At 42.5% G+C, this 16,799-nt stretch overlaps 1 protein-coding gene across 3 annotated transcripts in view; it reads left to right on the top strand.

Moving 5' to 3' along the window:
• The window catches only part of SLC22A3 (solute carrier family 22 member 3), a 250,751-nt gene that overhangs the window by 181,781 nt on the left and 52,171 nt on the right, over positions 1–16,799 (top strand). For all 3 annotated transcript variants that reach the window (XM_040429280.1, XM_040429282.1, XM_040429281.1), the window contains one exon: positions 9,098–9,195. In XM_040429280.1, coding sequence (XP_040285214.1) covers positions 9,098–9,195 — 98 coding nt within the window. The remainder of the gene's footprint in view (positions 1–9,097; positions 9,196–16,799) is intronic.

Genomic DNA, 16,799 nt, shown 5'->3' on the forward strand with positions numbered 1-16,799 from the left:
AAAATCCATCGTTACCTAGCAAAGTGAAGCATCCAGCAATTCTACCCAAAAATTCTACCTTCACAAGATTGATTATTGATCACTACCACAACATATCCATCAAGGAAGAAGCTTTACCCAAAGCTGTTTGAGAGAAGGTGGTTACTGGATAGTGAAAGGAAGCAAAGTTATAGCAAAGTATATAAGTAAATGTGTAGTCTGCAGAAAGGCACATAGACCTACCGAAGAGCAAAGAATAGCAGATTTACCGGCAGATCGTGTAAACCCATCACCACCATTTCTTTATAGCGGAATGGATTGTTTTGGCCCATTCATCACCAAATAGAACCGCAAGGAGTACAAAAGATATGGACTAATATTTACACGTCTGAGCTTCAGAACAATTCACCTGGAAATGTTAGAGGATATGTCAACTGACGCATTCATCAACGCTTTGAGATGTTTCATAGCCTTTAGAGGTACTGTCACAGAGCTTAGATCTGACCAAGGATCTAATTTTGTCGGAGCAAAGAATGAATTGAAGAAAGCTCTAAAAGAGATCGATAAAGAAAAAGTAACTGAGTATTTGTTAGAGAAACAGTGTGCTTTTCACTTGAATGCTCCACATGCAAGCCATACAGGAGGAGTTTGGGAAAGACAAATCAGAACTGTAAGAAATTTGTTAAGTTCAGTGTTAAAAAAGAATGCCAGAAGAATAGATGATGCTTCACTTAGGACCCTATTCTATGAAGTAATGTCTATTGTTAACAGTCGTCCACTTACAGTTGATAACATCAACGATCCAACAAGTTTGGACCCTTTAACTCCCAACCACCTACTTCACCTTAAGTCTGATTATATACAGCCACCACCTGGCAAGTCCACCAAAGAGGATTTATATGCCAAAACGAGATGGCGAAGAGTTTTGGAATAGATGGAGAAAAGAGTACTTAGCCAATCTGATGCTAAGAAGTAAATGGCAAACACCCAGAAGAAATGTCCAAGTTGGTGACATAGAGTTAGTGAAAGAAGAAGATTTACCTAGAAGTCAATGGAAATTGAACTTCAAAAGGATGAAGACAGACTAGTAAGAAGAGTGTTGTTACAAATAGGAGACTCAAAACTTGACAAAAAAGGAAAACGTCTCACTGCTCCACTCAAGTTGGAACGTCCTATACAGAAGTTAGTTGTTCTACTTGAGAGTGATAAAAGACACTTGGAAGTTAAGAACCTGATGGAAAATTCCTCAAATTCATGTTTACGTCCTACCACTTAAAACATAGAATTATAGGTAATTTTGGTGGGAGTGTAGCTGGCCAGCTAAGACCTGTCCTAGGTTGCTAATACGGCTTATATGTTTATACAGCTAAGACCTGCCAATAACCTTAATACAGTTCCTATGTTTATGTGTTAAAGACAAAAGCAGAGTTATTTACAGTGAGTTCATGTTTGGATGTCATGTAATAGTTACATTTTGTGTTCACAGAAGCAGAAAAGATAGTATGTCTTTAAGATTCATTATATAATGTAAGGTAAGCTCAATGACATAGCAGAAAGCATAGAGTTAAACTGTTGTTGCTGGGCAGGAGTCTTGACCAATCACAGCCAGCCTCACACACAGCAGGAGTTTTAACCAATTACAGCCAGTCTCACACACAGCTGGTGTGGGAAATTCCCCTAGCAGGAGCTGTGGGAATCATTATTCACCAGAGAGAAGAGCTGAACAGACACACACTCCACTAAGAGCTGTGTTTTATGGAAGCAAGAGGCCAAAATAGGTATTTAAAACAGTTATATAATGTTCCTACTGTTAATATAGTGATTAGAATTGTATACTGAACTGGTTATATGTATGTTTACTTACAGTTCCACCATACAAATGAACTACTGAGCCATACAATCATACAATCCAAACAAATTGCATACAAATGCGAACTGCTCATACCAGATCTTAAGCAATTGTATAGAGCAAACCAAGTAGAGCAAGTGAACTATTGTTTAACCTCAGATATACCTCTCAGAGAGATCATAAAGTGCTTAAATAACTTAAAGTGTGAGTACAGATACTCAAGAGAAATATATCCACCATTTTATGTTGAATGACAAGATTGAACAGTTGAACCACCATCTTATGCATACCGCCATTTTATGATACTTTATTCAACACCTGTTTTGTACATGGACTATCTGCTGCGGAGGCGGCAGTGTTATATATGAAGAAAAGTTGAAGTTAATAAAGAAGTTATTTCAAGCATTTGGTGTGCTCTTTAAACCTACTACTTCCATAGAACAGCGCTGGAGGAATAACAGAGTTATAGACAGTCTGGTTAGACTAAAAAGTCAGAGATATCAAAATTCTTCTAATGCCACAGCGCAAAAGGCACTTCGTAGTGCTGTGCCTGCCACAGTTTCCCCCCAGCGTGGAACAGAAACTCAAAGATCTGCCTTGTAAAGTAAATTCAGCAAAGGATCACTGTCCTTTAACTTCTTAAAGAGTAACTAAACTTTTGTATAAGTTTTTGTTAACCTGTCCCTAATGCCCTAATAGCACTTTTAGTAATATAGTTTATTAATGCTTTTTGTATTTTTATTACACTTTTCCCTCCCTAAAGCGCTGTGCTCTTAAAATCTACTTTTCGGTACACTGCTGATCAGCAGTGTATGGAATACGGAGTTGACATTTTTATCAGTGGGGCCGCAGTGCAGTGAGTACGTGCAGTCAGCTCTTAGCTTAGAAAAGCAGCCACAGACAGGAACCGCTACGCTAATCCTGGCATAGCACATGGTTACAGGGTCCCCATGTGCTATGCCAGGATTTAGTAAACCTCCAGGGGCATGGGCAGGAGCAGCAATATGGGCTCCTGCCCGTACTCCATGCGCTGCGGACCCATTCATAAACTGTAGACTCCATTCTGTATATACAAAGGAAGAGAAAGTTGCTTATATCTGTGGTGCTGGGGCTGTTAGTACATACAGTAATATACTCAATGGGCTAACTGCAGATATGGTCCAAGCTAAGTTAAATGTAAGCAAGGCTCCGGGTCCAGATGGATTACACCCAAGACCTCTCAAAGAGCTCAGTTCAATAATTGATGTGCCCCTGTTTATAATTTTTAAAGATTCTCTAGGAACTGGTACAGTGTCAAGTGATTGCCTCAAGGCAAATGTGGTGCCCATATTAAAAAAGAGATCTAGGTCCTCCACAGGTAATTATAGACCAGTTAGTTTAACTTCTGTTGTGGGAATAATGTTTGACGGACTCCTAAGGGAATATATACAGGAATATGTGACTGTAAATAATATCATGTGATTACCAACATGGGTTTACCAAGGACAGAAGTTGTCGGACTAACCTGATTTGTTTTTATGAGGTGAGTAGAAGCCTGGACAGAGGGACGGCTGTGGATGTAGTGTTTCTGGATTTTGCAAAGGCTTTTGGTACTGTCCGTCATAGACGTTTAATAGGTAAAGTATAGTTTGCAATTGGATTGAAAACTGGTTGAAGGACTGTGTCCAGAGAGTTGCGGTCAATAATTCCTATTCAGAATGGTCCCGGGTTATAAGTGGTGTACCCCAAAGTTCAGTGCTTGGTCCTCTTTTATTAAATTTATTTATTAATGATATAAAGGATGGGTTTAATAGCACCATTTCTATTTTTGCAGATGACACTAAGCTGTGTAGTACTGTCCAGTCTATGGAAGATGTCCATAAAATACAAGCCGACATGAACACTCTGAGTGATTGGGCATCAACTTGGCAAATGAGGTTCAATGTGGATAAATGTAAAGTTATGCATCTTGGTAGTAATAATCTGCGTGCATCATATGTCCTAGGGGATGTAACACTGGGAGAGTGACTTATAGAGAATGATTTGGGTGTCCTTGCAGATGGTAGATTAAATAACAGCATACAATGTCAATCAGCTGCTTCTAAGGCTACCAGGATATTGTCATGCATTAAACTAGACATGAACTCACGGGGCAGGGATGTAACATTACCACTTTACAAGGCGTTGGTGCGGCCTCATCTGGAATATGCAGTTCAGTTCTGGGCACCAGTCCATAGAAAGGACGCTCTGCAGCTGGAAAAAGTACAGAGGAGAGCGACTAAACTGATAAGGGGCATGTAGGGTCTTAGAATATTAAAATAATTGCATTTATTTAGTCTTGAGAAGAGACGTCTAAGGGAGACATGATTAACCTATACAAATATATAAATGGGCCATGCAAAAAATATGGTGAAAAACTGTTCAATGTCAAATGCCCTTAAAAGACAAGGGGGCACTGCCTCCGATTGGAAAATAAAAAGTTCAGTCTCCAGAAGTGTCAAAACTTCTTTACTGTAAGAACTGTGAATCTCAGGACGTGGTCACAGCAGGAACAGTGGACAGTTTTAAAAAGGGCCTAGATGAATTCTTAAAAGTAAATGACATTAATGCTTATAAAAATGTGTAGAAATCTGAGTCTCACTTCCTTCTGGGATTTGCATCCCCACCTATTCCTTGGTTGAACTTGATGGACTGATGTCTTTTTTCAACCGTATTAACTATGTAACCTCTGAGCAGTCAGCAGTGTACAGAAAAGTAGATTTTAAGCGCACTGCGAAACATGCGCTTTAGGGAGGGAAAAGTGTAATAAAAATTCAAAAAACATTGATAAACTATATTACAAAAAGTGTTATTGCATTAGGGACAGGTTAACAAAAATGTATACAAAAGTTTAGTTACTCTTTAACTTTTGTCACAGAGACAAGATCAGAAAATATGATCAAGAACATATGTCGACTAATATCCAGTTATATGGCCAGTTTCCATTTGAACTTAAAAGGGCATATGGACATCATAGTGGGGAGTCTCCTGCATGGGATCCTCCTCTATGAGCCAGAATGGATAGCCGTTCCTTGTATTACATGAATGACTATTAATCTGAATATCCGCCATGGAATACTACATTTCCTGCGGAGCCCCTACTCTCAAGTCTTTGTGGCCAGGGACAGGGAAGCACATAGCCTTCATGCTGCCTGAGGCAAATATTGAAATGGCACACTAACCCCTTCCCTCCATTCAAAGGTTTATTCTATGTTATAAGTGATCTAATGATCAAATGTTTAAGTCCCCTAGGGGGACTAAAAATAAACGTTAAAAAGTTTGTAAAAAAAACAAACAAAAAGAATTTTAAAAAATTACATCCCCTTTTCCTATTTTACAAATAAATCTAAATAAATAATATATAAAAGTTAATTGGTATCACTTTGTCCCAAAATTAAAATATAAAAGTACTGTATTTTTCATACTATAAGGCACACCTGCACATAAGACTTACCTACTTTAGGTTTTAGAGGAGGAAAATAAGAAACAAAATATTTTTCATCAGACCTCAGATAAGAAATCCAATATTAATCAGACCCCCAATCAGACCTCAGCTCAGATCCACAATGTTAATTAGACATCAGCTCAGATCAGCAATGTTCCCTAGACCTGCTATACTAATGAGAGCTTCAATAATGAAAGAGCTCATTAGTATTCGCTCCATAAGACGCACTGACATTCTTCCCCTAGTTTAGAGGGTAAAAAGTGCATCTTATAGGGTGAAAAATATGGTATTTATATCATATGGTTAATGGCATAATGGAAAAAAATCTAAATGGTCAAATCATCAAAGTGATCAAAAATGTATAATACTCCAAAATGGTACCAATAAAAGCCCCACAGAAAATGAGCCTTCACATGGCTCCATAGATGTAAATATAAAAAAGGTAGGCTACTTTCATATCTCAGTAGTGAATTCCGACAGGTTGGGACAGCAGAGAACAGCCTGCCATAATACTTCAGGTCTGGCGCTGCCAGATACAAACAGAATGCCCACCAGGCCCATTTATAAGTATAATGGGGGTGCAGCAGAGAACCATATGCAGTTCTGGCAGACAAGCGGAGAGTCGGCCGGACTGCATGCTGCAGTTTGTGTCCTGACGATTCTCCGTTTGTCTGCCAGAACAGCGTTCTGGAGTTTTACACCGGAGGTGTGAAACTAGCCTTGCAGATGTCAAAATATGGCAATGCAAAGACATTTTTTTAAAATGTTTTTAAAGTTTTAAAACAATAGAAATTTGGTTTAGCTATAATCATACTAACCCACAGAATGACAGTAATATGTCCATGATTCCATCCCATTTGGAATTTTTTCTAGCTTCCCCCTACATTATATGGAATATTAAGTGGTGCAATTAGAAAGCAAAAAAAAAAAACAAGCCCTAATTTGGCTATGTGAACAGAAAAATAAAAACGTTATGTCGTCTAGAAGGCTGGAAGTAAAAAATAAAAATGAAAAAATGTAAAGTAGCTGTGTCAGGAAAAGGTTGCTTGATTGCTTAATAGTCTTTTCTTGTTTTTTGTGCCAATCTGACACTTTCTTTTTTTTCAAATTGCTGACTGGACAACCCTTTTAAACAATATAGCAAAATACTGAAAACGAGATGCATTTTGGATGTGTTGTGGAATTGAGGTCTTCCATTTGTGGCAGAAGCAGTGAATTAGCATGACCTTATTATATTTAAATTCAGTCAATTGAAAAAATGTTGCATGTTATTTACTTGCTTGTGTTTCTACTACACCATTTCAAGTTAGCTAAATTTGCTGTTGACTTCACAGTCATTAATTTACGGTCAATTTGTTACTTTCATCACATTAAGATTCACACTGTTGCTTCCTTTGACTAAACTTCTTTCATCTGGATGCTATGTGACTTTATCCTGCATTGCAATAGATCTGAAGCATGCCTGCAAAGTTAAGCTGAATAAAGGCTCAGTTTTTAAAGCTCCTCCAATGACTCATTGGCATTAAGCGACAGTTCTTTCAGCCAGTGTAGCATTCTTCTACAATTAAGGGAATGCATTGCCTTTCAAATCTGCCAAGAAAGATCAATGGGAGCTTAGGTTATTTGTGTTTCTACAAAGCAAATGCAGAAAAGTTTATCACCTTGTCAATCTCATCCTTTTATGTTAGCAACCTAGAAAAGTAAGTCCATCTCAATCTTAGTCTTTTCACCCTTTCAGCATTCTCCCTAGGAAAAAAGACATCATTTTGTAAAGGTTCTGTATTCCTCATCATTACTTTACACTGCTGAACACGTGCATTCACTGTTATACATTATGTCGACGTTGAATACCCAAATGCTGGTGTTAGGGAGACCTCGCTGCACATAGGTGGTATCGTCTGTTTACACATGATCTCTGCAGAATAAATTAACAAGAGCACTTTGTAGGAGCAGGATAAGACTCTATGGAAATATGGGATGTATGCCATCCATGCAGAAGAGCATGTAAGCAAACATAATATTTATTTTAGTAATTTAGAATTTAAAATCACGTGTTTCATCCCTATGATACCATATGCTTCATTCACACCTGAAGAAGGACGTTGTGAAATGCTGCAATGTGCTTGTTGAAACCCTGCTGACATAAATAAAGTTCACCCATTAACCCCTAATAAACTTAAAATGTGGTTCCTTCTCTCTGGTGTCTATTAGGAATTTGGAGCACTGCATTTATAATTGATATCCCACTTTACAGCTACCAATCTATGGTAAAACGGTAAAGGGAGGAGCTTGTTAGTTCTGGACAGGATGGCAATACAGTCAGTGCTGCATGAGCGTTGTGGTGTGTTTTCATCACCTTCCAGAGGGTGAGCATTAAACAAAGGCCTGATCACTACGGACCAGACTGTGCAGACAAAAAGGGAGTCTCCTTCCTGTAAATGTCGTTCCAGCATGTATGTGGCGAAAGTGACGAGAAGCCTCACATATCGTGTGAAAACAAAGGTCCATAGTATAGGCCAGAAGTGAGTTCCTGGCTAGGGACATGGAACAGTGGTCACAGTGGCTGCAGTCACCAAGGGTATAGCTAAAGGCTCATGGGCCCTGGTGCAAGAGTTCAGCTTGGGCCCCCCTCACCCAAGGCTTTGTGTGTCTTCTTATGTGGCACAAGGGTCTTTGGGAACCCTCAGACTCCTGGGCCCGCTAGTGATTGCTACCTCTACACCCCCTGGCAATAACTCATCCCACAGCATTTGTGGGTGGAGAGTCTCCCTCTCTGCATGTGTGCCACCAAAGACAGCTGCAAATGACACACAGTTACAATGAGGTGAAATGGCTAACTGAGATGACAGCTGCAGAACAGGCCTAGCCACTGAAACAAGTGACGATGAGCATGGGAAAGGAGGAAGACTCTCTTCCTGCCTTCATGCCAGGTAAGCACTGTCTCTGTCGGAGGAAAAGACAGTAAGGCTAGTGCCACCAGGTCAAAGAGATGACAACACCCTGATCTGTGCATCAGGCCATGGGAACACTTGAGGAGTAATGCCCTGGGGAAGTGTGACATCCTGCAACTAGATAGGAGACCCTGAGCTAAGACTCTTGAGTCCTATAGTTTGAACATTGCCCCTGGACTAGTCTATAGACTTACTGTATATAGTTTAAAAGACTGCAACTACCAAGCATGCTATCTTCTTTGTTTGTGTAACCACTAAGCTATTTGCCCTCATATGAGAGACTGTACAAGCTGTTACATGCCCTCATTTAGAGTGAATATCAACTGTAAGACTGTAACTGTGTGAATATGTTTGATGCAACATTTTATTTGTATTTGCCCTCTTGTGAGTGACCAACATTTAAAAATTGTTCAGTAAAGTTCAGGTTTGCTGCAAAAATGGAGGGCAAAGGAAGCCTGCATCTCATGACGACATTGGACACCTGCATTACAGTGCTGGCATTGCTCTGCACCTATTAAATGGCAAGTTAAGCCAGAATGCATGGGCTCACTACAGAAAAAACACAAGGATCAAATCAATGTGCATGCACTTACTGCAGGCTGTCCTCAGAGCAGGCAGCATAAATGTCCTGATAGGTTTCCTTTAGCTAACTGATGGTCAATAAGCAAAGGGAATTTCATGAATGGTTTCAGAATAAGGGAGCTACATTTTCTTGTGAGTTTTTCTATCTGCTTACACGCCTACCACAAATTGTTCATGAGCTACTAAGTTTACAAGATTTTTCAATATTTCATAGTCATTTCATAGTCATGAATTGTGGTAACATGCACATTATCTATCTTTATTTTCCTTTAGATAACAGTTGCAGATGAGGAAATTACAAATCCTGCATGCATGGATCTGGTCAGAACACCACAAATGAGGAAGTGCACTATAATTTTGATGTTTGCCTGGTAAGATATAGTTATCTGGACTTTCTTACAAAATTTTGCAATGTCCTTATACATTACTAGATGCACTAAATCCTTCTATTATGTAGCATGCGCTGGAAAATACCACAACTTTATTTCTCAGAGATTCTTACCTCCATGTACCTCCATAGAAAAATGGTGACAAAAGGATATACAGCATGAATGCCTTGCCTCGGCTCAAAAGAGCACATGAGAAAAGAGGAAGTAGATTGTCACGAACTTACCTGTCCAGGCTCTAGCGGTGAGATCTCCTGCTTCGGCGCGACTGGACTCTGCTAGGCCACGCCCCATGGTGACGCGACAGCATCATTAGCTACAGGATGCAATGCTCTTTCTCCCCACACTGGGCGTGTGCTGAAGGATACTAGCAGTGGGCTGAATGCTCAGCTGATCTATTCCTGCGTGCTAGTATTCTGACTAAGGCCTCATGCACACGACCGTTGTTGTTTTGCTGTCCGTTTTTCACAGATCCGTTGTTCCGTATCTGAGTTATTTTTTTATTTAAGTCCTCTTCCGTTCTGTTATTCAACAAAACATATGGTTTCCGTATGCGATCCGTTTTTTGCGTATTGGAAACGGAAACAGTAACTTATTAATCACCAAGCACATGAGCAATATGGGCTGAGCATAGCATTTCTACAGTATGGATCTGCAAAACACGGATGAAATACGGATGACATACGGATGTGTTACGTGTGCATTCCATATTTTTTAAGGACCCATTGACTTGAATGGGGCCTCGGACCGTGATTTGCAGACAATAAGGGCTTGTTCACACGACCATCTGCAGCCCATGCCCGTGCTGTGGACCGCATATTGCAGTCTGCAATGCACGTGCACCGACCGTGGGCCAGCCATTCACTTGAATGGGTCCGCGATCCGTCCGTTCCGCAAAAAGATAGAGCAAAAAAAATGGAACGGAAGCGTAAAGAAAATACGTTCGGGTGCATGAGCCCTAATAGAGTGATAGTCATTGACTCCCTTGCTGTTCTCCCGATTCTGGTTCTGTGTGCATTTGGATTGCTTCTATTATTGACATTGGCTTGCCTTTGATCCCTCTCTGTCTCGTGTTTTGGAAATGTGTTTCTGATCTGGTTCAGACTTCGGCTTGTCTATTTGACTACCCCCTGTCTTGCTATTTAATACTGTATTGTCTGCTTGGTTCCTACCCATTTCCATATGACTCCGTCTGTGTTGTTCTGTCTCTGTGTGTGTGTATGTCTTGAACTTTAGCAAAGCAGGAAACGTCGACCAGTTGCAGACTTTCCACCTAGGGCTTGCACTGCAAGTAGGCAGGGAAAGCGGGTGGAAGTTCCAGTCAGGGCTCAATGTCTGTGTATTCCTGCTTACTGTTACATAGATACAATTTTCTAAAACTTTATTTATTTTAATGGAATATAAAAGACAAATAAATCCCATAATAGCATAAAAATTTCCCAGAACCAGCCTATGCATTTCACACTCAGCTCTTAATCATGGTATACAATTAATATGGAACACGTTAAATTTAAACTCAATTGGACTAATGAGGATAAAGTCGGAAGTTCATATCAGTGTGTGTGTGTGTGTGTGTATACATATATACATATATATATATATATATATATATATATACTGTCTATATATATATATATATATATATATATATACAGTTTGTCACGGCTGTATGTGAGCAACAAGAGTATACACAGTAAAAAGAGCTACTGACCGGACCCAAACTAGGGAGGATAAAGGGTGACCCCTGTCAGACCCTCAAAGCTCTCCCTATGCTGCTAAAGCACATGCCCGGATCCAAATGGCGGAACGAGGCATGCCCGCGTACCTAAGACTGATGACCACTGTAACCCCTACAATAGCTGAAGGAGCTGCAGCCGCAGAGAAGACGGATCCAAGGACAGCTGGCAATATCCGGAGTGCTTGCTGCAGCAGAACACAGGTCCAGTGAACTGATAGCTACAAGTGAAGATACTCAAGCAAGAGCTACAACTGAAATGAGAAATATAATCCACGCCCTACAATAGGAGGAGGGGTGATTTAAAGGCAGGGAAATCAAACGCAGGAGGAACAGCTGGGAGGAAGGAAACAGAAAGTAAAGACTTCATCACAGGGGCGGAGAAACAGAGCAGTGAGAACGTCCCAAAGCTCTGGTAGTGACAGTACCCCCCCCTCTACGGGTGGACTCCGGACACCCAGGACCCACCTTCTCAGGATGAGCCCTATGAAATGCCCTGATGAGGCGAGTGGCTTTAATGTCCGACACCAGAACCCACATCCTCTCCTCAGGACCATAACCCTTCCAATGAACGAGGTACTGAAGAGAACCGCGGACAATGCGAGAGTCCACAATTCTGGAAACCTCAAACTCCAGATTGCCATCAACCAAAATCGGAGGAGGAGGCAAAGAGGAGGGTGCCGTGGGCTGGACATATGGTTTTAAGAGAGATCTGTGAAATACATTATGTATCTTCCAAACCCGTGTAAGATCAAGACGGAAGGCAACAGGATTGATGACTGACAAGATTTTATAAGGCCCAATAAACTTGGGACCCAATTTCCAGGAGTGAACCTTCAGTTTAATATTTCTTGTAGACAACCACACCAGATCACCCACATTCAGGTCCGGACTAGGCACACGTCTCTTATCAGCCACACGCTTATACTTCTCACTCATCTTTTTAAGATTACTCTGAATCTTTTGCCAAATGGTAGACAAAGACGAGGAAAATCTCTCCTCCTCAGGTAAACCAGAAAGAGCCCCTCCCGAGAATGTCCCAAACTGCGGATGGAACCCATATGCACCAAAGAATGGTGACTTATCAGAAGATTCCTGACGACGGTTGTTCAGAGCAAACTCAGCAAGAGGGAGAAATGAACACCAATCCTCCTGGTTCTCTGCCACAAAACAGCGCAAATATGTCTCCAGATTCTGATTGAGGCGCTCAGTCTGACCATTCGACTGCGGGTGAAAAGCAGAAGAGAAGGACAGCCGAACCCCCAGGCGAGAACAGAAAGCCTTCCAGAACCTGGACACAAACTGCGTGCCTCTATCGGAAACAATATCAGAGGGAATGCCGTGCAATTTAACAATATGGTCGACAAAAGCTTGCACCAACATTTTAGCATTGGGTAAACCAGGGAAAGGTACGAAATGAGCCATCTTGCTAAAACGGTCCACCACCACCAGGATCACCGACTTCCCCGAGGAACGAGGAAGATCCGTGATAAAGTCCATGGACAGGTGTGTCCAAGGACGGGAAGGTATGGGTAACGGGAGAAGGGAACCTGAAGGCCGTGAACGAGGGACCTTAGCGCGAGCGCATGTCTCACAAGCAGCCACAAAACCCTCCACCGACTTACGAAGAGCCGGCCACCAAAATCTCTGAGCAATGAGATCTACCGTGGCTCTACTCCCGGGGTGACCAGCAAGAACCGTATCATGATGCTCCTTGAAGAGTTTGTGACGTAGCTCAGGAGGCACGAACAACTTCCCAGAAGGACAACGGGCAGGTGCCTCAGTCTGGGCAGCCTGGACCTCGGCCTCCAAATCAGAATATAGAGCAGAAACAACTACCCCCTCCGCCAAAATGGGACCCGGGTCCTCAGAGTTTCCTCCTCCCGGAAAACAGCGAGAGAGAGCATCAGCCTTCACATTTTTGATCCCAGGTCGGAATGTAACGACAAAATTGAATCTGGAGAAGAACAGAGACCATCTGGCCTGTCTCGGATTCATACGCCTGGCCGACTCCAAGTATGCCAGATTCTTATGGTCGGTAAAAACGGTGATAGGGTGCCTGGCTCCCTCCAACCAATGGCGCCACTCCTCGAAAGCCAACTTGATGGCCAACAACTCCCTATCTCCCACATCATAGTTTCTCTCTGCCGGGGAGAGTTTTTTAGAGAAAAAGGCACAGGGTCGCCATTTGGCAGGAGAAGGGCCCTGGGACAAAACTGCACCCACACCCACCTCGGAAGCATCCACCTCAACAATAAAAGGTAGGGAAACATCGGGATGCACCAAGACGGGAGCAGACGCAAAACTCTCTTTAATCTTAGAAAAGGCTGCAAGCGCCTCCTCCGACCAAGAGGAAAAATCCTCCCCCTTTTTTGTCATGTCAGTAAGGGGTTTGACAACAGAGGAATAATTCAAAATGAACTTTCTGTAATAGTTCGCAAAACCCAGAAAGCGCATCAATGCCTTCTGATTCTCAGGAAGCTCCCACTCAAGTACAGCACGGACCTTCTCCGGAACCATGCGAAAACCAGAAGCAGAGAGGAGAAAACCCAGAAATTGAATCTCCGATACCATAAAAAGACATTTCTCCAGCTTGGCGTACAATTTATTTTCCCGTAGAATCTGCAGAACCTTAAAAAGATGATCCTGATGGGTCTGAACATCAGGGGAAAAAATCAAAATATCATCAAGATACACCAATACAAATTTCCCCATTAAATGATAGAAAATACTATTAACAAAATGCTGAAAGACGGCTGGAGCATTCATCAGGCCGAAAGGCATAACGAGATTCTCGAAATGCCCGTTAGGGGTATTAAAGGCCGTTTTCCATTCATCCCCCTCTCTGACCCTGACCAGGTTGTACGCGCCTCTCAAATCCAATTTGGAAAACACCTTGGCCCCAACAATTTGGTTGAAGAGGTCCGGGATCAGAGGAAGGGGATAGGGATCGCGAATCGTGATACGGTTCAGCTCCCTAAAATCTAGGCAAGGTCTCAGAGAGCCATCTTTTTTTTTAACAAAAAAAAAACCCGCGGCCACAGGTGACTTTGAGGGACGAATATGCCCCTTATCGAGACTCTCGGAGATATAAGTTCGCATTGCGATTCTTTCCGGTTGTGAGAGATTGTAGAGGCGTGCTTTTGGCAGCTTGGCGCCGGGAATGAGGTTAATGGGACAGTCAAACTCCCGGTGAGGAGGTAGCTCCTGAACACCGCTCTCAGAAAACACGTCCGAGAAATCAGAGAGAAATGATGGCACAGTTTTAGTAGACACCTCTGCAAAAGTCGCTCCACTCATTTATTTGCCTTCCTTGCCAATCAATAGTGGGGTTATGTCTAGTGAGCCAGGGTAACCCCAAAACTAGAGGAGAAGGCAATCCGTTAAGGACAAAACAAGATATATCCTCCACATGAGTGTCACCTACAGCTAGCCGGATATTGTGAACAATGCCCTTCAGAGATCTCTGTGAGAGTGGAGCAGAGTCAATAGCAAAAACAGGTATATCCTTTTCTAATGTGCAAACCTGAAAACCATGCATGGCTACAAATTGAGTGTCAATAAGATTGACGGCCGCTCCACTATCGACAAAAATCTCACAAGAAATGACTTTGCTCTCTAGCGCCACCCTGGCAGACAGGAGAAAACGGGAACTGCAGGTCAGAGGAAAAGCATCAATTCCTACATCAACTTTGCCCAAAGTAGCAGATGAAGCAGAATTTGATGATTTACCTTTTGAGGTTTTTCTCTTATTATCGCTCTTAGTACAGTTCAAGAATCTCCTAGACGGACAAACATTTGCCAAATGACCTATGCCCCCACAACAAAAACACACCATACTCTGAGGACTAAATCCTCTTTTATCAGGGGCAAGTCGACCTAGCTGCATGGGCTCCTCCTCAGAGGGGAGCGAGACAGGATGAGGCCCCTGCACACTGAATGAGTCTGCACCATTGCCCCTAGACTGACAATGGCTGGACAGAGAGGTCTTGTTTCTTTCTCTTAGACGCCTGTCAAGGCGTACCGCCAATGACATGGCAGACTCTAAGGACATTGGTCTCTCATGGAAAGCAAACGCATCTTTCAATCTCTCTGAGAGACCATGACAGAACTGACTCCGGAGTGCAGCATCATTCCAACCTGAATCAGCTGCCCATCTCCGAAATTCAGAACAATAAAGCTCCGCAGACAGTTTGTTCTGGCATAAAACACGTAAGTTAGATTCGGCCAGAGCAACACGATCCGGGTCATCATATATCTGCCCCAGGGCCACAAAAAATCTTTCCACGGGTCGAAGGGAGGGATCCCCTGATGGCAGCGAAAAAGCCCAAGTCTGAGCATTACCCCTGAGCAGGGAGATGACAATCCTCACCCTCTGCTCCTCCTTACCAGAGGAGTGGGGACACAAGCAAAAATGGAGTTTGCATGCCTCTCTGAAGCGAACAAAATTCTCACTGCCCCCGGAGAACGTTTCCGGAAGTGAGACCTTTGGCTCGCAACAGACTCCATGAGCCGGAGCAGAGCCCAATGCTTGAAGCTGAGTCATAGATTGACGGAGATCCGCTACTTCCAAAGAAAGACCCTGCATGCGGTCAACCAGGCCAGAAAGCGGATCCATGTCAGAAAAGGACGGTTTTGGTGGATTATAATGTCACAGCTGTATGTGAGCAACAAGAGTATACACAGTAAAAAGAGCTACTGACCGGACACAAACTAGGGAGGATAAAGGGGGACCCCTGTCAGACCCTCAAAGCTCTCCCTATGCTGCTAAAGCACATGCCCGGATCCAAATGGCGGAACGAGGCATGCCCGCGTACCTAAGACTGATGACCACTGTAACCCCTACAATAGTGGAAGGGGCACGGCCACCGGTGCCCTGCTCAGTATATGGAGGGAACCGTGGCCACCTCAGATCCAGTCAGAAAATAAACAGGTACACAACAATGTCTGCACACTTAGCTGAAGGAGCTGCAGCCGCAGAGAAGACGGATCCAAGGACAGCTGGCAATATCCGGAGTGCTTGCTGCAGCAGAACACAGGTCCAGTGAACTGATAGCTACAAGTGAAGATACTCAAGCAAGAGCTACAACTGAAATGAGAAATATAATCCACGCCCTACAATAGGAGGAGGGGTGATTTAAAGGCAGGGAAATCAAACGCAGGAGGAACAGCTGGGAGGAAGGAAACAGAAAGTAAAGACTTCATCACAGGGGCGGAGAAACAGAGCAGTGAGAACTCCTCCAAGCTCTAGTAGTGACATCATCACAGGGGTGGGGAAACAGAGCTGTGAGAACGTCCCAAAGCTCTGGTAGTGACAATATAGATATGAATGCACTCTGTTTATATTAATACAAATACATGATTTTTTTCTCCAACTTCATCCCATTGGAGCTCTTGTGTTGGGAGCAGGTATCTTCTCTTGTGAGAAGCAGCCGCTGACAGTCTCCACACCTAATAGGTGTTTTAACTTTTTCCATACCAAAAAAACATAAAACTATCTAAGTCTCCTCTTTGTTGCTTCAAGAAATGTTTTGAAACAACAGAGGCATTTGTTTGATTTTTGTTCACATAGCCAATATGTACAGCTTTGTGAGTTTTTATTTTTCTAGTGATGCAACCCACACAGAAAGAGAACATTTTGTGCAACAACTATTTTTTTATGAACAGGCTTTTCTAATTCTAGAACAGCTTTAATTGTATGCAGGGGGTGATACACTAAAGCTTCCAGAGCTTTGGTATTTCCTACTTGGATTTTTCTATAGATAGAAGTATTAATGCATGTATCTAAAGGATCACCAATCAACACTAAATCCCAAAAATACACTTTATTAACCCTTTCTACCCCAGCCAGTTT

Source organism: Bufo bufo, chromosome 4, assembly GCF_905171765.1.
Source record: "Bufo bufo chromosome 4, aBufBuf1.1, whole genome shotgun sequence".
NCBI classification, from domain to species: Eukaryota; Metazoa; Chordata; class Amphibia; order Anura; family Bufonidae; genus Bufo; species Bufo bufo.